Below are 27,820 nucleotides of genomic sequence, written 5' to 3'. Positions count from 1 at the left end.
ATTCTGGATGACTGGGAGCCAGCAGAGGCTGCCTGGGGCAGTTGAGTCTTCTCCACCCAGCCCAACTCCTGGAATCCTCATAAACGAAAGACCAGAAGAAGACTCTCCATCCACCAGCTGGACGCCTCCTCCCCATTGCCAGCCCCCACCCTCTGGCTGCTGCTGCCCCGGAAAGACCTGGAGGAAGAGGCCAAGGAAACAGCCTTGTCCACTCTCCCTTAACCCTACATCCACCCAGCACCGGCATCTGAAGACCCCATGGCCTGGGCTCACTGGGGTGGCCACCCCTGGCTTGTCCTCCTCTGTGGTATGTGCACCCTGGCCTCCCCACACTGGGCTCAGAAAGGGTTGGCATGAAGGCTGGGCCCAGGTTGTCTCTCTTTTCTTGATTCCTCTCTCTGTCTTGAGCAAGAGGAACCCCAGGACAGTCCTGGGGACCCTCAAGACCCATCTCAAGTCTGGTTTGGCCCCTTTCCATTCCCACCTGTTAAAGAAAAAATGATTCTGGCACTTGTTAAAAGAGTAAGGAAGATTTTATTCAAAACTATTGCAATAAGACTATTGGACTTATAGTCCAACTACCGGACTTTCCTGGTGGCTCAGACAGTAAAGCGTCTGCCTACAATGTGGGAGACCTGGGTTCAATCCCTGGGTCGGGAAGATCTCCTGGAGAAAGAAATGGCAACCCACTCTAGTATTCTTGCCTAGAAAATCCCATGGACAGAGGAGCCTGGTAGGCCACAGTCCATGGGGTCGCAAAGAGTAGGACACGACTGAGCAACTTCACTTTTATTTTATCGCAGTAAGCTAAGTTAGTCACTCAGTCGTGTCCAGCTCTTTGCGACCCTAGCAAGAATACTGGAGTGGGTAGCCGTTTCTTTCTCCAGGGGTCTTCCCAACCCAGGTGGATTGCAGGTGGATTCTTTACTGTCTGAGCCACCAGGGATGCCCTAAATTGTTAATCGCTTAGTCCTGTCTGACTCTCTACGACCCCATGGATTGTAGCCCGCCAGGCTCCTCTGTCCGTGGAATTCTCCCAGCAGGAATACTGCAGTGGGTTGTCATTTTCTTCTCCAGGGGATCTCCCTGACCCAGGGATCAAACCCAGGTCTCCTGAATTGCAGGCAGATTCTTTACCCACTGAGCTAGCAAAGAAACCCTCTACTGCAATAGGGGACAAAGGGCTCAACTCTGAAAACAGTAAAGATGGATGAGAACTTCTTGAGCAGAGTGAGAGGGTCAGTGGATGTAAAACTACCAAGGGTGAAGCGATTTTTACTAAATTGACTTCATAGGATTCTTGCTGAAGGCGGGGTGATGAGATATCAAGGGTGGGAGATGAGGAATTTGATCAGATTTCAAGGCTGATAAGATACAAAAGGTGAGTGATTCTCTCTAAAGTGACTTACCAGGATTCTTGCTAAGGCTGGGCATGCAGGCTCAGTAAGGACAGGACAGAGGTGGAACTCCAGGCCTAATGGAGAAGAGGGCTTGGAGGAGCTTAACTACAGTTTGGTCTTTGTCACCATTATGGTGTCCTGTTTGTTCTCTTTGTTCGCAGTCAAGTGCCCAGCTCAACATCCTCCACACCCACTCCATGCTGACCTTAGGGAGGCCTCCTTCCCTTTGCTCTGTGGCAGCAGGTCCCTGTTCATTCATTCAGTACCCAGCTCCTGACACCTCCCCAGTGCCAGGCCCTGTGCCAGGGACCATAGGCTGCAGAGCTGGCCCTTGTGAGCCACAGCCCAGGCCTCAGAGAACAGTAATTGGGGTGTCTGGAGGGACACAGGTTGGCTGTGTCTTTCTTATGTAGGTGTTTTAGCCCCACCATTTTGCCAGATCTGTTCCTATGGATCTGTTCCCCACTCCAGTACTCTTGCCTGGAGAATCCCATGGACGGAGGAGCCTGGTAGGCCACAGTCCATGGTGTCGCTAAGAGTTGGGCACATCTGAGCGACTTCACTTTCACTTTTCACTTTCCTGCATTGGAGAAGGAAATGGCAACCCACTCCAGTGTTCTTGCCTGGAGAATCCCAGGGACAGAGGAGCCTGTTGGGCTGCCTTCTATGGGGTCGCACAGAGTTGGACACGACTGACGTGACTTAGCAGCAGCAGCAGCAGTTCCTATGGAAACAAGTATTCACTTTCTGAAATCAACAGGGTGGGTCTCATCTCCTCCTTGAGTTTATGTGACTGAGAGAGACAGCCAGGTGTGGCATTCACAGTGTTAGAACCCAGCTGTACTTCTGTACTCAGAAAGGATTCCCCCAAAACATGGGGGGCTGGAAGGAAGGCCTATCAGAGACTACTGGACTTTCAGAGCGTGAAGGCCCAGAGCCTGCAGGAGCTAGCCCAGGACCTGGCACACAGCAGGCACTTAGGAAATGTTTGCTCCATGAATACTGGGCGACTCTTCTTGGGACACATCAAATTTGTGGCAGAGCCTCAAGTAAGTAAATAAGGAAGTGTTAGTCACTCAGTTGTGCCCGATTCTTTGCAACCCCGCAGACTACAGCCCACCAGGCTCCTCTGTCCATGAAATTTTCCAGGCAAGGATACTGGAGTGGGTTGCTATTTCCTTCTCCAGGGGATCTTCCCAACCCAGGGATTGAACCTGGGTTTCCTGAACTGCAGGCAGATTCTTTACCAACTAAGCTACAAGGGAAGCCCGTGGCAGAGCCTCAAATGGAAACTAGGCCTCCATACATTCTGTCCCTTCTGGGACACCAGCCTTCCATGGTTCCATGGTTGGCTCTTTTGTACTCAGATGGCCCAGGTTCAAATTCCTGCTCTGCCACAGACTCACTGTGGCAAAACTTGGGTGAGTAACTAAACATATCTGGGCTTCGACTTTCTCCTCTGTAGAAAGCAGACAATAATACCCAACTCACAGGGTTGTTGCAAGTATCAGATGATATATAGAGTTGGCCAAAAAGTTCGTTTGGGTTTCTCTGTTACGGCAGATGGGGCTGTAATCTAATACTATATAGATAGGTAGCAGAGTTCAGTGTCTAGCACATAGTAGGAGCTCTTTAAATGCTAACCCACCTTACCCCACCAGGGGACGATGTCAGCCTGGGATTGCTTGTCTTCTGTGGCCTGGAATGAGCCGCAGTGATTTGGAGTGTAAGAAATGGTATAAGTGGGCCTTGAATTTAAGTAAACCCAATATATATATAATTAGATTTATAGAAGGGTAAAACGAAGGTGGGGTGATTATTTAGCGAGATCCTCTAGAGCATTTAAGGGAAAATCTGATTACAAAAATTTAATTTACACACAACTTTTCCAGTTCGGTAGACCCTGAAAAGACCCAATTAGATTAGAAGGGAAAAATTGATTTAATGAGCACTAAAACCCATCCAAAAGTAATCATTTGTCGATGAAACAGGTTTCTTTGATTGTGACCCAGGGTGCCATGCAATTCAGCCTGATTTCCTATGAAATGTGATTATTTTTATCCTCAAGTAGAGTTGGACAGCATCTCAGTGCTACAAAGGATGGCGGCTCTGCCGGGGTTCAGAGGGGGGCTGGGGGAAGATGTCCCCGTGCTGTCTAGGACCTATCTGGTCTCTGAGTGACCCTGGATTTTTCTCCGGCTTCTAGCTTATGCCTGGGGCCACCCAAAGTCACTGGACCAGAGAGAAGATGTGAGAAACTGTTCCAGCAGCCCTCCGGTGAGGCCCTCCCTTCGCCCCGCCCCACCGCTCCCACCTTCCTGCCCATCCCCCACGGGCCCAGCTGCTAGCCTCGCCCTCTGCCAGCCTTCCTCCCGATTTCCGGACTCCGGGGCCACAGTTTCTGATTAACCTCCCCCGGGGCGGGCGGCACATTCTCAGGTGTCTGACATCCGCCTCCATCCCGCCCTCTCAGCCATTCCCAGGGCAGGTTATCGCCTTCCCTCCTGGCTTGGGCCTGGGCAGCCCCTGGGAGAGGGAGGGGGTGGGAGGAGGGGCGGTAAGGAGGCGGGAGGCCCCTAGCTAGCCTAAAGGCTAGGCAGAGGCCAGGAGGAGGAGGGGAGGAAAGAAAACAACAGTTCTGGAGGAACTGGGAGGAGGGTGGAAGACCGAGGGCTAGAAGAGCCCCCGGAAGGTCAAGAAAGGGAGGCCTCGGGTGTGAAGACTGGTGAGAAGGCCCAGCACATTGGAGCTGAACGGTCGTCAGCTCCTACTTGGAGACCAGAGCAATTCTTCCACAGCTAGATGAGTGAGAAAGAGCTGCCCGGGCAGGAGCAGCCCAGACGTGAGGGCTCTCGGGCCTGCCAGCAGGTCACTACAGTCTCAAGACACATGGGACACGTGTGCGTGCTGTGCCCACCGTATGTGACCCCTGGGACGGGCAGGTCGGTGGGCGCTTTTACATTACAGCCAACACGGGTGTGTCCTTGAGTGGAAGGCAAAGCCAAACAAAAACCCACACTTTTTATTTTTAAAATAATATAACCTTTAACAAGGTAGGGCTGCCAGGTGAAATACAGGACAGCCCAATTACATCTGATTTGCAGATAGTGAATCGTGTTTTTAATGTAAATATGCCCAAATAGTACATGGGACTTCCTTATACTAAAACATGATTCACTGTTGACCTGAAATTCAGATGTGACTGGGTGAACATCCTGTATGTTTATTTGCTCAACTGGTATCCAAAGAGGGACCATCCCCTGGCCTGGCCCAGTGCCAGGGCTCAGACCCCTACAGTTCTTACCCGCCCCTCCCCACCTCAGGTCTCATCACTGTCACAGAAAGTCCCTCTCCAAACTCATAAACATCTCCATCCAGGCACCTTAATCTAGAATAATCCATAACATCCGCTGCTGCCCCATCTCTGTCCAGGCTGCCCCAGCCTATGCACCCCCAACCCCTACCTAAAGGGAGGCTGGAGGCCCCTGCATCCATCATTTTCTCAAAGCAATGTGTGTGTGTGTGTGTGTGTGTGTGTGTGTGTGTGTATGTCTTGGTGTCTTCCTGTCACCTGTCAGTACCTTCCAGTTACTGCGGTCAATACCACAGCGCGGCTCACAGCCCTCCGCCAGCAGATGTACACCCAGAATCTGTCTGCCTACATCGTCCCCGACACGGATGCCCACATGGTGAGGGATGACTCCTCCCCCCACCCCCACCCTCTCTGCTACCCAGGCCACAAACAGGACTGTTGAGACTCAGAAGATGGAAGACAGAGAAAGGGTTTGACAGGCAAAGGAAAGGAAGTGGGGAAGCTGGACACGGGTGTTTTAGGGCAACTGAAAGAATGTATTCCTTTACATAGGACAGAAGACATTGCCCAATTTCCTTGACCTCAGGCCAAGAAACTATAAACAACTTCAGAACAATTTTGATCAGTTCCTAGATGGTGGATCCAGAATGAATGTTTAGGATACCCCTGCCCTAGGAGGTTAGCATATAGGCTGGAAATTGAATTAGAGGAACCCTGAGCTGCCTTCTGGCTCAGCCGTTCCCATGAGCTGATGGATGGAGTGCTGAAATGATCACAAGTCTAAGAGTATGAGGTACAGGCTGAAAGAGGGGGAGTAGTCAGGGAAGATGCTGGTCTGAACCAGAGCTGCCCACCCATCCCACTCTTGCCCACCCTGGCTCAGCCTCCACCCCATTCACCCTGCCAGCACCAACCCAGTTGGAAGAGAAGGCATTTTTAGTGTCAATACCACTCCTTGAATTAGTTTCCCCACCTGCTAAAAAGGGCTAAGAAGCTTGGGTAAGGATCTGAACTTCTCAGAGCCTCAGTTTTCTCTACTGCAAAATGGGAATAATGAGATCTGTCTTCAAGAATTATGGGGACCAAAATACAATAATGTATAAAGCTCTCTGCAGAAGTTATTTATGATATACCCATTATACTGTGCTAGACTGGGGAGGGGGGACAACTGCAGGGGAGAACCCAGTAGAACAAAAAGGCATGATCCCAACTGTAGAGAATTTGCATCCTGGCTGGGGAGACAAAACTTATTGGCGAAACAATCCAGTGCAGGATTGTGGGGTTTCGATGCCAAGAAATACAGTTGTTCAAAGGAAGGGAAGATCCTGAGAGCTGGGGGAGTTCCAGAGGGCTTCCTGAAAGAGGTATCCATTGTGCTCAGGCTTGTAGGACTGATTCTGACTAGACAGAAACACAGAGAAGGCAATGGCACCCCACTCCAGTACTCTTACCTGGAAAATCCCATGGACAGAGAAGCCTGGTAGGCTGCAGTCCATGGGATCACGAAGAGTCGGACACGACTGAGCAACTTCATTTTCACTTTTCACTTTCATGCATTGGAGAAGGAAATGGCAACCCACTCCAGTGTTCTTGTCTGGAGAATCCCAAGGACGGGGGAGCCTGGTGGGCTGCCGTCTATGGGGTGGCACAGAGTCGGACACAACTGAAGCGACTTAGCAGCAGCAGCAGACAGAAACAACTGATGTGGTTGGGGGCCTTCCAGGTCGGGTGTGACTCCATGAAGGAGACTAATGACAGTGTTGTTGATTTCCTAGAGCGAGTACATTGGTGAATATGACCAGAGGCGTGCATGGATTACAGGCTTTACAGGGTCTGCAGGTAACAGCTATTACCTGCCCCTCATTGCTTCTGTTGGGAGACCAAGAGTGGCCAGAGAGGCCCTAGTGTGACTAATTCTTAGCAGCCAGGACCCCAGGACTTAGTGTCCAGAGGCCCCTGCTACTCTCTGTCTCCCCTCCATCACTCCTAAAGGGGTCACCAGGGCACATCTTAAAGCCCACCAGCCACACTTCTGCATGAGGCAAATGGCCCTCCTGACTTCTTTCCTGTGCTCACAGCCTCGGCCATAGCCAGGCCCAGCCTCACACACTCCCTGGGCTCCATTTCTGGGTCAGATGCTACCTCTATATCTAGCCACTGACTTCTTTCACCCAATGGCTCATTTGGGGGGCAAAGTTTTATTTGCTGGTCCCTTTATGGACGCATCGCCTCACGTGGTCCAATGAGACACAAACATAGAGACCCTTTCTGGGGTACCGGTTTCGGAATGGGCCTCTCACCCTGATCCTGGCTCTCTGAGTGAAACCTAAGCTTCCCTTGCTGATGCTTAAACATCCCTCCCCTGGGCTTCTAGCTGCCTGGCTTGCCTATCACTGGCCCTTCTTCTCTTTGCTAAAGTCAGCAGGTTTGGCTTCTCTGCCTGTCCTCAGCAAAGCCCCTGGGTTAGTGTCCACATCAGTCTTCCCCCCAACACTCTCTCTAACATCTCCTAGCTCACTTCCTTCCAAGGGAAGAGAGAACTCTTTCCAGAGGCCCCTTGTGACACTGTCAGAGACTGCACCGCATCGCGCATGTGCTAACTAAAGCCATGCTCTGCACTGTCCGCCTCCCATCCAAGAGTCTCTGTTCTGCCCCAGGAGTCGCGGTGGTGACCATGGAGAAAGCCTCTCTCTGGACCGACAGCCGCTACTGGACCCAGGCTGAGCGGCAGATGGACTGCAACTGGGAGCTTCATAAGGAAGGTGAGAGACTCCGCTGGGGAAGCTACAGGTGAGGGCGTGCCTGCAAGGCCATTCTGGGCTGCTGTGAAGAGCTCGGGAAATTTGGAGCCATCCCTGACCTTTGAGACGGATATCATGGAGGACAGACCTGGCTGGAGGGCTGTGGTAACCTCAGTGTCCCTCCTTGTCTTTCTCTCAGTTGGCACCACTCCCATCGTCACCTGGCTCCTCACCGAGATTCCTGTTGGAGCACATGTGGGCGTCGACCCCTTCCTCTTCTCCATCAGTACGTTCTTCCCTCAGTTCCCGTGTGTGTCCACACCATCGAGGGAGACTCAGGCCCTCGGGATGTAAAGAAACCCATCCTGGCAGAAGGAGGTGCAGGGGGACTCTAAAAATAGAGTGTTTGAATTTGTGGTTGCAGAGCATTTTGCAACAAGGCTGTATTCCGGGATTGTGTAATGAAAATACATTTAAAAGAATAAATAGAGTTTTTTAAAAGTCAGGAGTGCAGAGACCCAAACTAGAAGATTCAGGGAGTTGTTAAGACCTAATCAATGAGTAGGCTAAGATGGTCTTCAACCTAGAACCATCCTCTGTACCCTGGAACTCTACTGATTGGGGCACTAGAATCACTTGAGAGCCCTCTTCTGGAAGGCAGCTTGGAAGGGTTGGAGGAGTTGGAAGGGTTTCTGAGTAAAGAAGCACAGTCCCTGGGACTTCTCTGGTAATTCAGTGGTTAAGACTCTGCACTTCCACTGCAAGGGGCATGGGTTCAATCCCTGGTCTGGGAACTAAGATCCTGTGTGCTGTGTGGCATGGCCAAAAAATAAATAAAAAGAAGCAGCAGCACAGTCCCGTCTTCTCCCCTCTAGGAACATGGCTCCTTGAGCCCTGGTGCCCCCACCACTGGCCAGCCTGCCCCCAAAGGTGGCATCCTCATGAATATGTACTGGAAGGCTCCCACTTGAGACCTGGTTTCTCTGCCAGCCTTTCCAGTGGCCTTACCCTTGCCATTCCTTTGGGCTGTGGCATGCAGACAGGACTGAAAAGAGGGCCCCACAGCCATTGACACTTAAAAAGATAAGCTTAGCCAGCTGACTGTGGACAGCATTGGGGTGGGCTCAGGGCAACTGAGCTTTGAAAAGTGAAGGAAGAAGGTGAAAGGGCAGAGCTCAGAAGGTTCAGACTGCTTGGACAGGCTCTGGCAGCCAGGCTGCAGGAGTGGAATGAGAGACAGAGGGGACAAGAGCTAACTTTGCCCTAGTCACAATTTTTCCTGAAGTCTAAACTCCTTCCTGTCTCTGTAGACTCCTGGGAGAGTTATGACAAGGCCCTACAAGACTCTGACAGAGAGCTGGTGTCCATCACCGTCAACCTTGTGGACCTGGTGTGGGGGTCAGAGAGGCCTCCAGTGCCAAGCGAGCCCATTTATGCCCTGCAGGAGGCATTCACAGGTAATTTCCTACGCTGGTCCTCTTTCCCAGCTTGAAGCAGCACCAACCCGCAGTGCTGCTCCTTTGGCTGGAAAATTCATCCTAAAAGGTTCCAAAGCAATGGTATCATGTGCACGTTTAATGCAGGTTTCTAGGCCCCCTCTCCTCAGAGAATCTGAATCAGAGGGTCCTCAGACCATACTTAGAAAATGCTGGAATAAAGAGTGTTACAATTTAAAGCAGGAGGGAACAGGAAGGGAGGAAACAAGGGAGTCAGAGAATGATGAAAAAATCCCTACCCCTTTGTAGAGAGAAAAAACATGAGTTTCTTCTCTGGTGCTGAAGACTGCTTTGTATTGAATCATTCGACGTTGACTTCTGGCCCTCCTGTGATGAGGAATTCAGATGTAAGATGGCTGGAGTCAGATGGGCTGGTGTGGACAAAGGAAGCATAAACTAAACTCAAGATCAATCTGTGGCACAGATTAAGATTCAAGTTTTGGCCAAACCACAAAAGAAAGTTAACTGACCCCCTAAAGTTTTAACATCAAAAATCTTGACACCATCTAAATATGTCATAAGAAAACAGTATGCTCTATGATTCTTGTAAGTAGTAACTAAGCTCCTGACCGGACCCAGGCTGCTGATTATGAATCAGTGTCTTGACCACCACCACTCCCTACCTTCCTAGGAATACTGATACAAGCCCTTGACTTGGATTCCTGGGAACATTGGGCAATCTGAGAGGCCCATTTCCATACACAGGTCTATGCATACTTCTTGTTTGGAAAGGAATCTGGAAAACAGGAGAGAAATTTCAAAATATTGGGTCTGATGAAACAAGTCACAGTTGGGTCCAATTTTCTTTATCCATTCTGATGTAACTTGCAGAATATTTCTGCTGCTTGACACAGTTTTTAAAGAAACTTGCTATCCAAGGCAGTTCTATCATAAATAAAACTCATCCCATTCAGATAAGGAAGGCTGCAGTTCCATCAGGACGAGGAGGGGATAAAGAGGGAAAACCTTCCAGGGGCTGGGAAAGAATTCACAGGTGTTTTATCACTTCCCACAAGTGAAAGGAAACTGAGCCATTGCAGGCTGCTAGCCTTTAAGGAAAGGCCACGCGGAGCCAGAATTGGGCCTGGAAGCCCAAGAACAGAGTCTTTCTAAGCTTATAAGAGAGACTTTCTCTCCAGTCACTCTCAGGTTTTAAAGGGGATGAAGTAAAGAACACGAAAAGTAGTTACTCAAAGATACCTCTGTGTATCGAGCCATTGAAGTTGGCTTTCATTTGTCGTCTCAAAAATGTATCACATCCATGAACCTTGAAAACATCATTCTAAGTGAAAGAAGCCAGCGAAAGCCCCATGTTGTATGATTCCATCTGTGTAGAATATCCAGCATAGGCAAGTCCGTGGAGACAGAAAGCAGATCAGTGGTTGCTGGAGCTGGGGGGAGAAACGAATGAGAGGGACAGCTGGAGGGCAGAGTTTCCTTTTGGGATGATGAGAATGTTCTGGAATTAGTGCTGGTGGTTGCACAATCTCGTGAATGTTCTTAAAGGCACTGAGTTGTGCACTTTAAAATGGTTAAAATGATACATTTCATGGTATGTGTATTTTACCACAGTAAAATAGAATCAACCTTAAAAAAACAGTATTACACCCAAAGCTTTGGTTCTTGTTGAATAGTTTTACCTGTTTGCATAAAGATTTTTTAAATTGAATTGTGTTATTTATGCTAATCTCCAAGCCCAGCTAGAACCCTTCATGCTTATGATCTTCCGCCAGCAAATTCCTGGCCCTGCAGAGGGGCAGACTCTTTAGAGGGATTGCAGGGAGCAAGAAAAAAAGATGAAAATCAAAGTCTTAGAACCAGTATACAAGCGTCTCCAAAAGGACAGCTCTGTGACATAGAGTTTAAGGACAAGGTGGAGACTAATGCAGTTAGCAAGGTCATCCAATGTCTGTATCAGTAAGAGTGCAAGCCATGAGTCAAACAGATCTGGGGTCAAGTCTAAGTTCCACCCCTTGCCAGTTTTGAAAAACCATAGATAAATCACTTTACCTCTCTAAAGCCTCAACTTCCTTATCTGTAAAATGGGCCAAGTAAGGATTAAAACAATGTACACAGAGTGTTTAGCTCAGACCCAAGTGGCTTTAGTAAGTGCTGGGGTTACCACAGAGAAGAGGATTAAACATGGCCAAGCCTTATCCGTTTGCCCTTCACCTCAGGCTGCTCTGCTGATCTCTCTTCTGCATGCCTATTTATTATTCAGAAAGTTATACTAGGCTTTCTACACAGCAAGACACCATTCTACATATATTACAAATCTTAGTTAATTTGACCCTCACAACAACTCTATTGAGGTAGACACTATTATTATAATCCATCTCCATTTTACAGATCTGCAAAATAGGGCACAGAGCAGTTCAGTAGTTTTCCCAAGGTCACCCAGCAAGTAATCACAGAGCTGGAATTTGAACCCAAACAGTCTGGATCAAGAGCCCCATATCCTTACTGACTACACAAGTAAGAGTCTGGTTAAAGAAAGGGTTCTATTGCTTTTTAAAGGAATGGGAAACGATTGCCCTAAGGGAGCCCTCTCAGGAAGAGTGGCAAAGAGAAGGTAGGTCACTCATGCTTTCTTTGGGCTCTTTCATTTCCAGGGAGCACCTGGCAGGAGAAAGTAGCTGGCATCCGCAGCCAGATGCAGAAGCATCATAAGGCCCCAACTGCTGTCCTTCTGTCCGCACTGGATGAGACAGCCTGTGAGTATAGATCTGTGGGTACAGGGAGGGCCTGGCTTGCCCTGGAACCCCGAAGCTTCCTGGGCCCTGCAGCAATGACCATGTACCTGTGGGTTCTGAGAGCTCCTTGGCCTTGACCTGTAGGAACTGAGGTGAGGGCAGTAGCTTATGCCTACCCAGTAAGGAAACCAGGAAGCCCCATGTGATCTGGGGCCAGCCCGCCGGCCACTGGAGGACCAGGTGACCAAAGCAGTAGAGATTTCTGTCTCATGAAGGGGAGGAGGCCCAGCAAACATCTCTTACCGCCTGGCCATGAGTCCAGGGTGCTCACACACCCAGCTTTAGCACCCCATGCAGCCCAACTGTCCCAGCATGGCTCAGCGCTTCTCACTCGACCCCAGCTCTGGGCTGGAAGCCCACTGACACCCTGCGCAGACTACTGGCTGGGTATCTGCTTTTCCTGGGAGAAAGAGTCCCTAGAGCTCATTAGTGCTTCAAAGACCTGCCCCTCTCCAGAAAGACTTAGAAACATTCAGGGGTAGAAGATGCGAGTAGGCATGCTGCTGGGGATCTTTGGGCGCCAAAGCAAGCTAGAGGGCAAAAGGCGCCATTTGCAATTGCCTCAGGCGGGTCAGCTTCAGGTAGGCCCCATCCATTCTCTTCCCCAGGGCTCTTCAACCTGCGTGGCAGTGACATCCCTTATAATCCCTTCTTCTATTCCTACACGCTGCTCACTGACTCCTCCATCAGGTAGGACTTGTCCTTCGCTTGCGGTTAGTGACTTCCTCCAACCCCTCACAGCCCCGACCTGCAGCCTTCCCAGAAGTGGGGTGCCTGCCCCTGCAGGACCCTCTATGAAGCCTCTGATCACCTTTTCCTGACCCCCTTGACCTCTGTTCCCACATACTCCAAATCTGGTCTGCACAGTTGCCTGGTACGGGCCACCTCTGACCTCCAGGAATACAGGGCCTCTGGTCTTTTGCATTGCCCTTAGAGACTTCTGGACCCTCCTAGTCTTCCCTATCCACCCAGGTTATTTGCAAACAAGAGTCGCTTCAGCTCTGAGACCTTGCAGTACCTGAACTCTAGCTGCACGGGTCCCCTGTGTGTACAAGTCGAAGACTATGGCCAAGTCCGTGACAGTGTCCAGGCTTACACCTCAGGAGACGTGAAGGTCTGGATCGGGACCAGCTATACCTCATATGGGCTCTATGAAGTGATACCCAAGGTGGGTTTGCCAGGCCCCGGCTCATGCCAGGCACCATCCCCCTTACCCCCACCAAGAGCCCTGATAAGTCTCAATCTAACAGGGAAGGGGGGACAGCCCCTTGGCCATTCTGGCAGTTGGTCAGTCAGCAGTGGTGCAGTGAGTCCCCTTCTAGGCCTCCCTGGAAAGAGACAGGAGAAACAGCAGCAGGACATTGTCCACAGAGAGCCTAGACATTGTCACAAAGGCTGGGGAAGCAGAGGCTCTGAGGTCACCAAATGAGAAACGGAGAACTGACTGTGCCAGGACCTTGGATGAGTGACTTTGTCAGTCCAGGCCTCTGCTTCCTCACCTGTAAAGTGGCACTAAGAGTCACAACCTCAAAAGAATTGCTCTGAGGAGCTTAAAAGGAGACAGTGCATATAAAGCCCAGTGCCTGCAGCAGGGCAGGCTCTCAGTAAGTGGCAGCTGTTATGATACGAGATGTGCAGGAAGTAGACTGTCCGAACAGCCCACAACTGGCAAGGGCCAGGCTCGCATCCATCCCAGAGCACTGTGGGGATCCAGGACCAGGGAGGGAGGAGGAAGCAAGGGAGGGAGGGAGAGAGGGAAGGTTAGGCTGGACAGAGAAGACTAGGAAAGCCCTGCATAGTCAGAAAGCACACACAGGAAGGGCACTGCCACTCCAGGAAATGGCAACTCTCATCTAAGCCAGGATTTCCTGCCAATCGTTTTCAAACCCCACCATGCCCTAGACAGGCCTCCCAGACCATCTCCTCTCTGCTCCTCACAGGAGAAGCTCCTAGAAGACACCTACTCCCCAGTGATGGTAACCAAGGCGGTGAAAAACAGCAAGGAGCAAACCCTCCTCAGGGCCAGTCACGTAAGTCCATGGGCAGGCAGACACACAGGCCTCTGGGGAGCTCCCAGTCTGATGGGTTAGAAAGGAGACCATGTGCAAGGAGCCTCAAGAAGGTCCTTAGTGAAACACAGAAGTGGACACCAAACTCCTGGACACCCACTTATGCTCCACCCCCTCACTCACAGCTTGGTTCGGTGGTTTAGAACCTGAGCCCCAGAGCTATAGTGTCTGAGTTCAAATCCTAGTTCCTCTAGCCACCTCCTAGCTGTGTGACCTTAGGTAAGTCACTTCACCTCTCTGGGCCTAGTTACCTCCTCTATGAAATGAGGATCATAGCTGTAACTATGTAACTATCATAGCAGCAGAGGATTGTTATGATAATTAAAGACATATATATCTACATTATATAGTATAAATAATAATATGTTTAAATATATTAATTGTAATACATAATATAACTATATACAACATGTGCGTGCTTAATCACTCAGTTGTGTCTGACTCTTTGTGACCCCTTAAACTGTAGCCCACCAGGCAAGAACACTGGAGTAGGTTATCATTTCCTCCTCCAGGGTATCTTCCCAACCCAAGGATTGAACCTGCATCTCTTGCGTCTCCTACATTGGCAGGCAGGTTCTTTACCACTGCACCACCTAAGAAGCCCTAAATATATACAGTATACATACATGCATTTATATACATCTATGTATATGTGCAAAATATACCTATAAATATATAATAATTATGTAAATATATGATACTTATATAATAATTATAGAGTTCTATGTGTATAAGTTGGAGAAGGCAATGGCACCCCACTCCAGTACTCTTGCCTGGAAAATCCCATGGATGGAGGAGCCTGGTGGGCTGCAGTCCATGGGGTCGCTAAGAGTCGGACACGACTGAGCGACTTCACTTTCTCTTTTCACTTTCATGCATTGGAGAAGGAAACGGCAACCCACTCCAGTATTCTTGCCTGGAGAATCCCAGGGACGGGGGAGCCTGGCGGGTTGCCGTCTACGGGGTCGCACAGAGTCGGACACGACTGAAGAGACTTAGCATAGCATTTGTCTAAATACAGTTGCTGCTGCTGCTGCTAAGTCTCTTCAGTCGTGTCCGACTCTGTGCGACCCCATAGACGGCAACCCGCCAGGCTCCCCCGTCCCTGGGATTCTCCAGGCAAGAACACTGGAGTGGGTTGCCGTTTCCTTCTCCAATGCATGAAAGTGAAAAGTGAAAGTGAAGCTGTGTCTGACTCTTAGCGACCCCATGGATTGCAGCCCACCAGGCTCCTCCGTCCATGGGATTTTCCAGGCAAGATTACTGGAGTGGGGTGCCATTGCCTTCTCCGATAAATACAGTTATGTACTTATATATATTAAATATATGTATAGCTTTTAATACCGCCACCTGGCACATTCCAAGTCTTAAATGTGTCAGCTATTATAATTTCTTCACCCTGGGGAGAGGATGGCTTGCCCTTTTGGATATTCCTGTTAAAACTGGGATATGCTGCTTCATTTTTTAAAACTTTTCTTGTGGAAAATGTTAAGCATGTACAAAAGTAGAGGAAATAGCTTAGTGATCCCCGTCACTATCATCCAGCTTTGATAATCATCAACTCAAGGCCACTGTCATTTCCTCTACAACCCCACAGTCATTACCTCCACTCCCCATCCTCTGCTGCTGGATGATTTTAAAGCAAATGCCATCTATCACATTGTTTCTTCTAGCAACATTTCAGTATTTCTGACAAGAACTCTTTTCAAAACATGACCATACTCTGATCATGTATATAGACGTGAATAAGAACCCCTTAATAGTATCACAAAGCAGTTAAACCCTCACGTTTTTAAAGCTCAGCTCCCAGAGCAGTCACCCCATCTCCTGCATTCTGGAGCCCCAGCTGAGACCGTTCCTCCGTCTGCCTTTCTGCTTGCCCTGCTCCAGGTGCGGGATGCTGTGGCTGTGATCCGCTACTTGGTCTGGCTGGAGAAGAATGTGCCCCAAGGCACCGTGGATGAGTTCTCGGGGGCAGAACAACTGGAGAAGTTCCGAGGGTGAATGACCACAGCCATCCTTTTCGGCTGACTAAGTGTGGGAGTGGGGGCAGGGAGGGGAGTCTGGTCTCCTTACTTACTGGGGCAGGAAGACCCTCCTTGTATTTGAGGGCTCTCTGGAATAAGGAGTGACAGGTTCTTGAGTGGTCAGGAAGCTGGGCAGGGGTATTGGATGACATTCCCCAACTCTGCTGAGAGCTGGACACCTAGAAGGGCCACAACCCAACAGCACCCCCTAGTGTCTGCTTCAGGCACAGGCCTCTGAGGGGAGGCCAGCTCAGGCCGGTAGGACCTTGGACCACTTGAGAATGTCAGGCTGAGGAGGGAGATTCCCTGAGGGCATACTTAGCCCAAAATGCTGCTCCGGAGCTGGCGGAGTTTTCAGATACAGGGAGCTAGATTTCTTCACACTTGCTTTACTAGGAACTCAGTTTGGGACACAAAGCCTTGGTTTCCCCATCTGTAAAATGGAGGTGGAGGAGGAATAATTGGTGTCTGCAGTCTCTCCTTCTCTGACATTGAGTGGTCTATAAGTGACAGGTCAGGGCTCGGGAAAGGACAGGAGGTGGGACTGGGAAAGCCAAATGGAGCCTGGCCGAGGTAGAGGAGAACACGACTTTTCACTTGCCTTTGCTGGCTCTCCTGGGCCCAGCCTAGTCCCTGAGCCCATTCATTGACCATTCCTGCCTTGTCCTTTCCAGAGAGGAAGAGTTCTTCTCTGGATCCAGTTTTGAAACCATCTCTGCAAGTGGCCTGAATGCCGCCCTGGCCCACTACAGGTACGTCAGGAGGAAGAATTTTCTGGGGCCCTCTGGAGGACTTGAGTCCACATTTAAGCTTTAAGGTGTTTAGCACTGTGGGAGCTGGGGGTGGGGAATAGAGCCCAGTCAGGTGTTGGGAGTCTCCTTTGAATTAAAAGACTTGAGTAATTTCACTGCCCAGGAGGCTGGCACTTTATGAGCACTTAGGGCAGAAGGATCTGGAAGGCAGATGGTGGGACTGCTGCTGGATGTTTTTCCTTTGCTTCCTGTGAGTTACTTAATTCTTAAAGCTCACAAGCATGTGAAGAAGAAGGGCCCATTCACTCTCCCTGAACCAACTAAGGTGGGCCCCGTATATAGGCTGGGCAGATGTTTGGCTCCATAGAAAACAAACACCTGCAGCCAGCCTGGTGAAATTGGGGAAGGGGAGTGGTCATGCTCACCAGATGCCTCCGGCTGGCAAGGGCAAAACTGGAAGAGGGCAGAGACCCTCCAGTGGTTGGCCTAGCCTATCCCAGACTTCCTTCTCCTGGTGGCCCCAAGCCTTTGGCTGCCTTGGCCCAGCCCCCTCTCCCTACTAGAGAGGAGCAGGGTAGGAACTCCTCAGCTCTACCAACTGCTGCTCTCCAGCCGCACCCTTGAGTTCCCTCCCTTCCTGTGCCCTGGCTTCTTGGGGCCCTCTGCTCCCAGAGGCAGCAGGAAGTTAGAGAAAGCCCTAGACTGAGCATCTGGGTCCAGGCCCAGTTCCCTCATGGCTCTCCCGAGGGGCCTCCTGATCTAAAAGATGGCTGGACCGGGTGCTCGCTAAGGCCTTCTCATCTCCCACATTCAGGGTTCTTTCCTTTGTCCCTCCTTGGGGACCAGGGCCTGGCCTGGGGAGATGTAGGATACACAGATGTGCGCTGAGGACATTAGCAGCAGAAGCTCATTAGTCTTCCAGGGCCCTTTGAGAGATGATGACGTCCCCAAAGGAGTTAGCTGAAAAGCCAACCCACAGGGAGGAAGGGGTTCCTCTGCTTTCACTCAGGACCCCTCCCTACCTGGCTCAGTGTTAGGCTGCTCCTTTCTCAGCATCTCTGCCCTTCCCAGCCCCACCAAAGAGCTGCACCGCAAGCTGTCCTCAGACGAGATATACCTGGTGGATTCTGGAGGACAATACTGGTATGTACTCCACCCCGCCCCCACCCTGGCCCGGCTGTGTCAGCTCAGACAAGAGCTGGCCAAAGGTTTCCCTTCCTGGGCGTGGATCCTGCATCTGAGAAAGGAGAGGCCTGGATTGAATTGCTTAAGTAGCCTGTCCATTTTCACACGTGGGAATCCCTGCCCGGTGGGCAACCGACAGAGGCCAAAAATGGGGCTGCCCACAGATGCCACCCTGTAAGAATCAGGAAAAGACTCCCCTTGTGAAAGTAAAAGGTTTTTTTAAGCCCGAACATTATTACACAGTCCGAACTGCCCTGCTTGACTGTGCAAACAGTATGCCCGTATTCTCACCCAAATACCCTGGACACAACCTGCATGCCGTGACAGCACAGTGCATACCCCCACCCCGCCCCTCACTGCGTGCTTGGTGAGGTGACCGCATCATGTGGAGTGGGGGCAGGATCAGACCTTCAGGAGAAGTAGGCAGGTGAGTGATGCAGCATCAGAGGACAACCAGCAGCACAGCGGGGACAAGGCACTCCCATCAGCATGGGATGTTTGTGAGTAGACGTGTGTGTGTTCTGAGTATGTGCATGACCACAGATAGGGTTATGTGGGAGGGCACTGTCCCCTGCTCCACGACTCCACAATCTGCATGTCTACTTGTGTGCTCTCACTGAAATTAGTATATACCCATTCGGTGAATGGCATTTTTTAAGATGTGTTACTTTTGTACAGTGCACAAGCTGAACACCTAGACATGATAGCCATGCGTGCTAAGTCGATTCAGTCATGTCTGACTCTTTGCGACCACATGGACTGTAACCCACCAGTCTCCCCTGTCCGTGGGATTCTGCAGGCAAGAATACTGGTGTGGGCTGCCTATCCTCCTCCAGAGGATCTTCCTGACCCAGGGATCGAACTCACATCTCTTATGTCTCCTGCATTGACAGATGGGTTCTTTAACACTAGCACCACCTGGGAAGCCCCATTATGGACTACTGGAGTGGGCTGCCATGCCCTTCTCCAGGGGATCTTCCCAACTCAGGAATCGAACCCAGGTCTCCTGCATGGCAGGCAGATTCTTTTTCAGCTGAGCTACCAGGGAAGCCCATGATAACTATAAGAATAAGCTAAGCCCATTCCTTCCAAATGTATGACCAGTCATTCACACAGGAACTGAGTTGAAATGGGCTGGAAGATTTTCCCTTCTCATCTAGGAAGCAGTCGGACTCTGGGAAACTTGGGGGAAAGGAAGGGATGTGCTGAACTGATGCAGGAGCCAGGAATCGTTTCCCATCATCTATCCTGTGGTGAATGTGCTAATGACAAAGGCCCTTCACTGGGAGCCAGCCTGGTAGGTGTTCAGCCTAGCAGCCTTTGCAGTCACCAGTATGGTACAGTGCAGACTTGAGATGGCTGATGTGCAAAGGGGAAGTGAATTTTCGGTGTGTTGCTGGATCGGGGCGTGCTCAAGCAGGGTGAGGCCAGGGAAACAGTCACCTCACTTCCTCTTCTCTCCTTCTGAAGAAGTCAGCCACATCCTGTGACCTGCTCCCAAGCTGGAGTCCCAAAGGCCCTGGGACCATTCCCCACTTCCCTGGGGGCAGGGGGTAGCCACAGGGGCCATTCTGGGGTAACGACTGCAGGTGGTGGTTGGCAGTCAGATTGTTTGCCTTCTGGCAGCTTCAGTTCACTGAGCAAATCCCTGGGGCAGATTCATGTTTACAATGGAGAGAACTGTACAAAGCCACTGCTTGAGCCAGGCCCGGCCTCCGTGAGGCCAGTGAGGGAGAGGGCCTCGTGGCCTTAGTTGCCTCGCCTATGAAACGGGGATAATGAGGTTTGTTCTGCATCCCTTATTCTGTTAATAGTAAATAAGTGTATGAATGTGTGAGAGTGTTATGATCTCTCAGTTTCCCCATCTGTAAGAGTGCGACAATCCCTTCCTGCCTCACAGGAAGCCTGGAGGGAGCCTTTCTTTTAGAGCCAGACTGGCCCAAGGAAACTTTTGGTCAAAATGGGTGGGATTGGGGTGGAGGATGTATGTGGGGACTCAGGATTCCTGAGAACTTTGCAGAGCTCCTTCAGATGCACATGCTGAGGATGGGAACTGCATCATGGCTGCCATCTTCTTCCCTTGGCCTCCTTCCCCACCCCCATCCCAGTCCTGCCACTCAAACCCCAGTGGTGAACACTCCAGAAGAACATGGCCACGATCCTTACCCCAAAGTGTTCACCTGAGCTGGACCTGATGATTGTCCTTCTCCACAGGGATGGGACAACAGACGTCACCAGGACAGTCCACTGGGGCACCCCCTCAGCTTTCCAAAAGGTAGGCATCAGACCATATTTCCCTGCCCACGCTCACCCAAGGGACACCCAAGCAACCACTCCTGCAAGAGCCGTTTGATTATATAGAGTCTGAAACTGAAGCCCAGGGAGGTTAAGTAGTTCACCGTACGTCACACAGCGGATTAGTACCAGGAAATCCAGTGCCCCAGACTACTTCCCCAGAGATACTTCAGGCCCCCGGCAGGGCCTCAGCCCAAGCTTGTCATCATCCCATTTCAGAAACTCAATGAACAAATATTTATTTAGTGCAGTCTGTGAGCCTAGCCCTGTGCTGAGCAGAAAGGAAGAAGACCGGCATTCCATTCCAGGGGTAAAAACCGGCACCAGCACAGTCTCAGAGGTGGAAAGGGACTGGTGAAAGGGACTTCACTGTTCAGGAAACGATGAGGGCTGGTCCGCTGGGGGTAGGTGTGGGGACACGGTCTGTGCACCTCTGGGACCACATTTGTGCATTCAGCATGTGGACTGTGGCTCAGACATTGCACCTGAAATAGAGACAGAGAAAACAAACACTGGTCAGACCTCCAGGAGCTCAGTTTAGCGGGTAGATCCAGTGCCCCAGGCTGTCATGCTCAAGATGACAAGCCCTGTGTGTGGGGGGTATGTGTGTGTATGTGTGTGGTGAAGGGGCCTCACCACATCACCACAGGGAGTGACTGGGAGAAGATGCCTCCCTCCCTCTTTCCACAAGGTAACAGCCCAAACAGAGCAAGACTGACCTGCCCATTGTCAGGCCTCAATTTAATCATAAGGCTCTAAGAAGACTCAAGGGTGATCATAATAAGGGCAATGAGGGGCACTGGCCTCTATTTGACCCATTTACTTTGTCGAGAGCACCCTACATGCACAAGTCTACCCGCTCCTCCCAACGACCTTCTGAGCTGGTGCTATGATCATCCCATTACAGACCACGAAACTGAGGCACGAAGAAGCTCAAAACACTTGAGCAAGGTCAAGTTTGTGAGTGGCCATGTTAGGATTCTAGCCCAGGGAGTTTGCCTTCTAAACCCTTACTGTCGCAGCCTCAGCTCTCCCCCGACCTAGACCAGCCAAAGGGAACCACGTGGACCAAGCCCCAGCTTTGGGCAGGTGCCCCTCAGCTTCCTCTGGCCGTCTTCCGGAACCCGTGTGCCCACACACAAGCATGCATGGGTCCCCCCGTATCCCCCTACCCTGGCCTGGGCCCACATATGAGTTTCTAGCTACTTGGGCTTTGTGCATATTTTGTCACCTTCTCTCCATCAGGAGGCGTACACCCGCGTGTTGATAGGAAATATCGACCTGTCCAGACTCGTCTTCCCAGCTGCTACCTCAGGTGGGTTTTGGAAACCAGGCTGGACCCAGAGCCTCAGGCCCTGATTCCACTGCAGCCAGACCATGGGAGGCCAGTTGGGCAGGGTTTACATCATCATCCCCTCCACTGTATAGATCCAGTCCAGCCCAGAGAGAGAAAGCCACTTGCGCAAGATCACACAGAGGGTTAGTGGAGAGCCAGGCCTTGAGCTCAGAGGCGGGGGCGGCCAGTGTGCTGCAGCAGTCATGGGAGGATTCTGGGAGGAAGCAGTTGTCTTGAGACATGGGGAGGTCTGGGTAATGGGTACAACATAGAATAGACTGGAGACAGGGGATGCCTACCTGCCTCTCGGGCCCCTCTCCTCATGCACCATCCTGGTGGTTAGTCTGGGAAAAGTTAGACAGAAGGGGCAAAGCCAATACTATGGCATCCAGCCAATTGACTGGAGGTCGTCTCTCTTCCAGGGCGAATGGTGGAGGCCTTTGCCCGCAAAGCCTTGTGGGATGTTGGGCTCAATTATGGTCACGGGACAGGCCATGGCATTGGCAACTTCCTATGTGTGCACGAGTGTAGGTATCTCTTTGGCACTCCCCTGCAGTCCCCCCTCTTATGAGAGAGGTGGAGTATTTCACCCGTATGAAAAGGACTGGGACCCATGGAGGGGCAGTGACCCAGGCCAGGGGACCCAGCTGGTGGGAAGTTGGGACTCCACAGGGTAAGTGAGAAATGCTGGCAGTCGGCCACTCCAACTGGCATCCAGGACAGCTCCAGAAAGAAGAGAGGCAGGTCAAGACACAGTGGCTGACTGGCCTAGACCCCAGAGAAATAAAAGCCAGAGCCAACCCGGTCCATACCAGTCACTGGTAGATGAGGATGTGGTGGATGCACGCTGCTGGGGGTACCCAGTTACCTGCTCTTCCCCAGAACCTGCTAGATGCCATGGAACCTGCTGGATGCCATGCTGGTGAGTGCAGGAGAGCTGACACTGGCCTTGCCTCTCCCTCTCTCCCTTTCCAGGGCCAGTGGGATTCCAGTCCAGCAATATTGCCATGGCCAAGGGCATGTTCACTTCCATTGGTACGGTTCTCAGGCTCCTCCACGACTTCAGGGAGCACAACCCCACACAGGCCTGCCCAGACCCCACTGCTGTACTCCCTCACCCACCTCCCCAGTCCCAAATAGTCTGTCCCACCATAACACCAAGCCCCTTCTAACATCTAACAAGAGTAGGACTGCCACTCCTCATTCAGTACAGTAAACCTGGGCTTGGGTCTTCCCCCTACTTAATGGCTCTTCTGTCTCCCAGAACCTGGCTACTATCTGGATGGAGAATTTGGGATCCGTCTGGAAGATGTGGCCCTTGTGGTAGAAGCAAAGACCAAGGTAAAGACAGGCTGGAGGGATAGACAGTGTGGCAGGGACTTTAGGCTGCATTGGGGGTGAGGAAGGTCAAAGGAGAACTCAATGTATGGGCATGAATTTCTTTAGAGTCTTCCTTAGCACCAGAATAATTCCATAAATCAGTTTCTCAAACCTGTTTGCACATTAGAATATTTGAATCATCTGGAGTTTTTTTTCAAGCCAATGCCCAGGTCTCACTCTGAGCCAAATGAATCACTAGCCCTGCCCTAAATCATTGGTTCTCCATGCCCATAATAAGCACCAGGGGAGCTTGTTAGGTATAAAGATTCTGTATAACAACAACCAAGAAGATAAAATGCCTAGATATAAACTTTAAAAGACTTACGTGCAGAAAATCTCTACTGAGGGACATAAAAAAAGATTTAAGTAAACAGTGCTCTCTGGAAATAAGCCTCAATATTATGAAGATGTCATTTCTCCCTAAATTAATCTACAAATTCAAGACAACTGCAATTTCAACGTTAACTGGATGCTTTTGTAACTTCACAAAATGATGGTAAAGTTTATTTGTAAAGATAAACATACAAAGATAGCTCAGTAGCTAGGATAATTCTGGAAAAGAACAATAAGGGAAACTAGCTCTTGCAGATCCTAGCCCACACTACAAAGCTGCCATCACTAAAACAGTAAGACAGTAGAGATGGGAAGGACAGATGGAACAGTGGGACAGAATAGTTAGTCCAGAAACTGACCCTCTAATTTCCATAAACAAGATGGGAATTTAGTTTACTATAAAGCTGTTGCCTCAAAACAGTCAGGAAGAGAGATTGTTTGATCACTGGGCAGGGGAGACAAATGGCTAATCATTTGGTTGGGGGAATTAAACTGAAGAACCTCCTTGTTACTCTAAAAAAAATTGCAAATGGATCAAGGTTTAAAGGTGAAACCATAAAAGATCTAGAAGAAAATCTATATGAATTCATTTATAATCCCAGGGCAGAAAGGGGCCTTTATAACTCTGACTCAGTTCAACAAAGAACATCTATATGGGAACAATGCCAAAATGAAGTCAAAAGATGTATGACAGGTATAGCCCATGTATCTGAAAAAGGGGGTATGCCCTTCATTTACCACAAGCTTTTAAAAATCAGTAAGACCAGGCTTCCCTTGTGGCTCAGCTGGTAAAAAATCCACCTGCAATGCTGGAGACCTGGGTTAGATCCCTGGGTTGGGAAAATCCCCTGGAAAAGGGAAAGGCTACCCACTCCAGTATTCTGTCCTGGAGAATTCCATGGACTAAGAGTCGGACACAACTGCGACTTAAAAAAAAAATTAGTAAGACCAAAATAGGGAAGACAGAAGAAAATGGTTAAAAGACATAAAGAGGCAATTAACTAAAATCCACACAGATGTTCCATAAATTCGAAAAGATGCTCAACTTTATTGTTAAAAAGATACAAATCAAAGTAACAATGGAGTACCACCTGATTGACAAAAGCAAAAGACTTTGATGGTACCCAGTGCTTGTGAGTTTGTGGGGAAAAAGACACTCTCATGCGTTGCTTGGGTGGGTACAAATACCTACAACCTTTCAGGAAGGCAGCTTGATAATATATATCAAAATTTATACTAAAAATACCTGTACTTTTTGGCTCAGCCATCCCACTGCCAGATGTGTACCTTCTGGCTATAGTCCCAAAATGTCACTTCTGTATAAAGATGTTTATATGATGATGTTGATTGTTGCATTCACAGTAATAGTTTAAAAAATGGAAACAGCCGAAATATCCATCATTGGTTAAATAAATTATCATCCACATACTATGGGCCCTTAAAAAGAAGGAGGTAAACTAATACAATTATGTAAAGTTTAAAAATAAAATAAAATTTAAAAGAAACAACAACATCAACAGAACCAGAAAATAAATAAATAAATAAATAAATGAAGACATTTAACTTAAAACTCCACAAGAAAAAAAAAAAAAAGGAGGTAGACGTTCCTGTGCTAATATGGAGCACTCTCCTAAGTTTACTATGGGGGGACAGAGTGGGGGAAGGTGCAGGAAAGTGTATAGTAGGATCCATTATGCTTGAATTTTTTTTAGAATATATGTGTATATATATTATATATGCCAAAAATGTTTTCAGGAAAGAAACCAGGCAAGGAGGAATCTTTCCATTTTTATTGAGTCTCTTTTTGTAGTTTGAATTTTCTAAGTACATACATGCAAGAGCTCTCTGGGAGATGGGAATTATGGGCTATTTCTTCTTTATGCTTGTCTCCATAGATACATCAATTGATAGAAACAGAGATATGGATAGACAGATAGAGAGATGTAGAGATGGAAATTAGATCTCTACATCTGAGAAACATAGGCCTAAGTAAACTTCAGGAATCATGAGGGAAGCACCAAAGGCAGGTGGCTAAGTGGTGGACACAGGGGTGGCCAAGGGCACTGTGGGGGCTCAGGCTTGACAAGGTCAGTTCCCTGTGCCCTGGGCGGAGTGTTCTCTCTCTCCATCTAGCCTCGCTCACTTCCTGCTTTCCTCCTTTACCTGTGGGTCCCCCAGTACCCAGGGACCTACCTGACCTTTGAAGTGGTGTCCTTGGTGCCCTACGATCGCAACCTCATTGATGTCAGCCTGCTGTCCCCTGAGCAGGTGAGCGGGCACCCCTTGGCGCTGTCTAGCTCCAGCCCTCGAGCCACTGACTGCCTTCTCCCTGGCCCTGGCCCTCTCTCGCCTCTGCTCCCCCTACCCTAAGACCCTCTGCCTCTTCCCTCACTTTGGGAGGGTCCACACGAGTGGCACCTATAGGCTCACACTGGGGCATCCCTCCCCTGCTCACCTGAGGATGGCTGGGGACCTGGGCCGAGCTGGCACCAAGCTCCCACACCTTGGCCTGCGAGGCCCTCACTCCTCCTATGTCTTGCAGCTCCAGTACCTGAACCGCTACTACCAAATCATCCGTGAGAAGGTGGGCCCGGAGCTGCAGCGACGCCAGCTTCAGGAGGAGTTCTCCTGGCTACAGTGGCACACAGAGCCCCTGACCGCCAGGGCAGCGCCCACTGCCTCCTTGGCCCCTCTGGTGACAGTCTCTGCTCTCGCTATCCTAGGCTGGAGTGTCTAGTGTCTGAGACTCCCCTTCTGACCCTCTCACTCAACTCCCCTCACCCCACAACACCCATGCCCAAGAGCCCCCGCCCACCCATTGCCTGGAAACCACCACCCTCACCCTCCTCCTCCGGAACCAAGCCCTAGGGGTATGCGGCTTCTTGTTCACTGTCAGCACCTCCCCCGACCCCCTCTCCACCCTACACTCCCACCTTCAGGCTGGGGCATGTCACCCTCAGCTCCCAACCCCTAGCCCCTGGATACAAGAGCCAGGTGGTCCCCTTTCCTCCTATGAGTCCGGCAGACCAGCCACTGACTTGGCAGACCCACCTCCTCCCCTGCTTCAAAAGATCAATACAAGACAGCACCCTACCTCCCAGGAGCTCCAAGGCCCTGTGAGAGCCCCACTCTGTCACACCTGCTGGATACAGCCTGACCTACACTGGTTCCTGACTTGTGGGTATTCCCACACCCTTGAGGCTGCCACTGGCCTCCTGCCCTGGCCCTGACCCTACAGTGGCCTCCTGGGTGCAGTCCACAGGCTGAAGGAACAGTTGCTGCCTCCAGGCTGCTGCACCCCTGGAGGGAGAGGAAGGGATGGCAGATGAGGCCTTTGGCTGTGTTACTGCCACTCCAGGGTCAGACAGAGCAGCCCCCCTACCCACCCATGTGTAAGCCCATCACTCCTAAACCCTGGATGGGCTCCATGCCTACTACTGACAGCATAGGGAGTTAAGCCATAGGAATCTGGCCAGGGGTAGGAGGGGACTCTGGAATATGGCCCTACTCGAAGTTGGGAACAACCTGAGCAACTCTACCCAATCACTACCCCAGACTTCCCAGCACGTGGGTCACCCAGTGAGCTTTCCAAAGCACAGCCACTGGAACCATGCTGAAAAATCCTCCAGCATCCTTGGGTGATCATTAACCTGTGTGGGTGAAATCTGGTCTCCCCATTTTACAGATAGGAGAACTGAGTTCCCGATGGGGTAAGACCTGCCCAAGGACACACTGTGCTTGGTGGGAACATGGTGGGGCCAAAATGGATCAGCAGTCCAGATCTTTTGCCCCTTGGTATCGTGCAGAATGCCATAGCCTACCTGCCAGCCCTTTCCAGGTTTGCCGAACCAGCGGCTGGGGCAGTGGGGAGGATAGGGAAGGGCTGTCCCTGGCCAGCCGAACCGTTAGCCACCTGGGCTCACATCCTGCTAAAAGCTTGAAACAGCCTGGCAATGAAGCCTGCCTCTGGGTTTTGCATTGTCTGCTGTGCAGCCGGGGACTGCTGTTACCTGTGGCTTTTGTGGTGGGGGAGGAAGGGGAGGAGGTGAGGTGGGGGCGGGGATGTGAGGCTCCCAGAAGCTCAGTTGGGGAGCACATGTGCTTGAGAAGGTGCAAGTGAGCATGCGTGCGCGTACGTGGATTCTCATGCATGCCACGCCCAGCCAACCACCTCCTGTGGTAAAGGTTGTAGCTTTGTGGACAGGACCAGGGGAGCCCATGCTGGGGGACTTGTCAAAGGTGGTCCCGGAAAGTTGGGGCCAGCACCAAGGGAGCACAGTCAGGGGAGGAGAAAAGGAGAACTCTGGGGCAGAGTGCTGAGCAAGGGCACCCGGCTGAGGAGTCCCCCGGGCGGCACCACCAAGTGTGAGAGTGACCTGTGACAGTTATCACCACCAATGCTTGCACCCAAAGTCCCCAGCTCTGAGCCATCCTCACTGAGAGCCTGTAGCACCCCATGGTGGGCCCCTGTTTGCTGAGTCATTTGATCCCTCACAAGCTCACCCCACAAAGACAGGTAGTCATAATGAGTCGCCGCCACCACCATCATGGTCATCAAACCTATCATCCACTGAGTGTTAACCATGTACCAGGCACTGTGTTTTACATTTTTTAAATTTTATTGTGCTAAGAACGTTAAACGTGAGATCTACTCTCTTAAATTTTTTTTTTTTTTTTTTTGAGAACGAGGGGGCTTTATTACAAATGCAGTTGACTGCTTAGGACTCCCTCTCCAATTTT

The 27,820-nt window shown here is 50.5% G+C and overlaps 1 protein-coding gene across 2 annotated transcripts; it reads left to right on the top strand.

Annotated features, from left to right (window-relative positions):
• On the top strand, positions 1-27,741 carry XPNPEP2 (X-prolyl aminopeptidase 2). 2 transcript variants are annotated; one of them, XM_086387203.1, is made up of 21 exons: positions 1-307; positions 3,607-3,677; positions 4,979-5,089; positions 6,489-6,552; positions 7,371-7,475; positions 7,654-7,740; positions 8,765-8,911; positions 11,563-11,664; positions 12,312-12,393; positions 12,676-12,871; positions 13,644-13,733; positions 15,663-15,772; positions 16,474-16,551; positions 17,623-17,694; positions 19,951-20,011; positions 21,277-21,346; positions 21,790-21,894; positions 22,343-22,402; positions 22,632-22,708; positions 25,259-25,348; positions 25,623-27,741. In XM_086387203.1, the coding sequence occupies exons 1-21, from the start codon at positions 259-261 to the stop codon at positions 25,815-25,817; spliced, it is 2,022 nt and encodes a 673-aa protein (XP_086243329.1). In that variant the 5' UTR covers positions 1-258; the 3' UTR covers positions 25,818-27,741. The 2 variants fall into 2 exon arrangements, with proteins under 2 accessions (XP_086243329.1, XP_086243330.1); XM_086387204.1 differs by lacking the exon at positions 21,790-21,894.
• Positions 27,742-27,820: the final 79 nt, after the last annotated feature.

Source organism: Bos grunniens, chromosome X (assembly GCF_055505025.1).
Source record: "Bos grunniens cultivar Pamir isolate PY7600 chromosome X, Bosgru_T2T1.0, whole genome shotgun sequence".
NCBI lineage: Eukaryota > Metazoa > Chordata > Mammalia > Artiodactyla > Bovidae > Bos > Bos grunniens.
The sequence above is the reverse complement of the archived record's forward strand: the minus strand, read 5'-3'. Positions and strand labels throughout refer to the sequence as shown.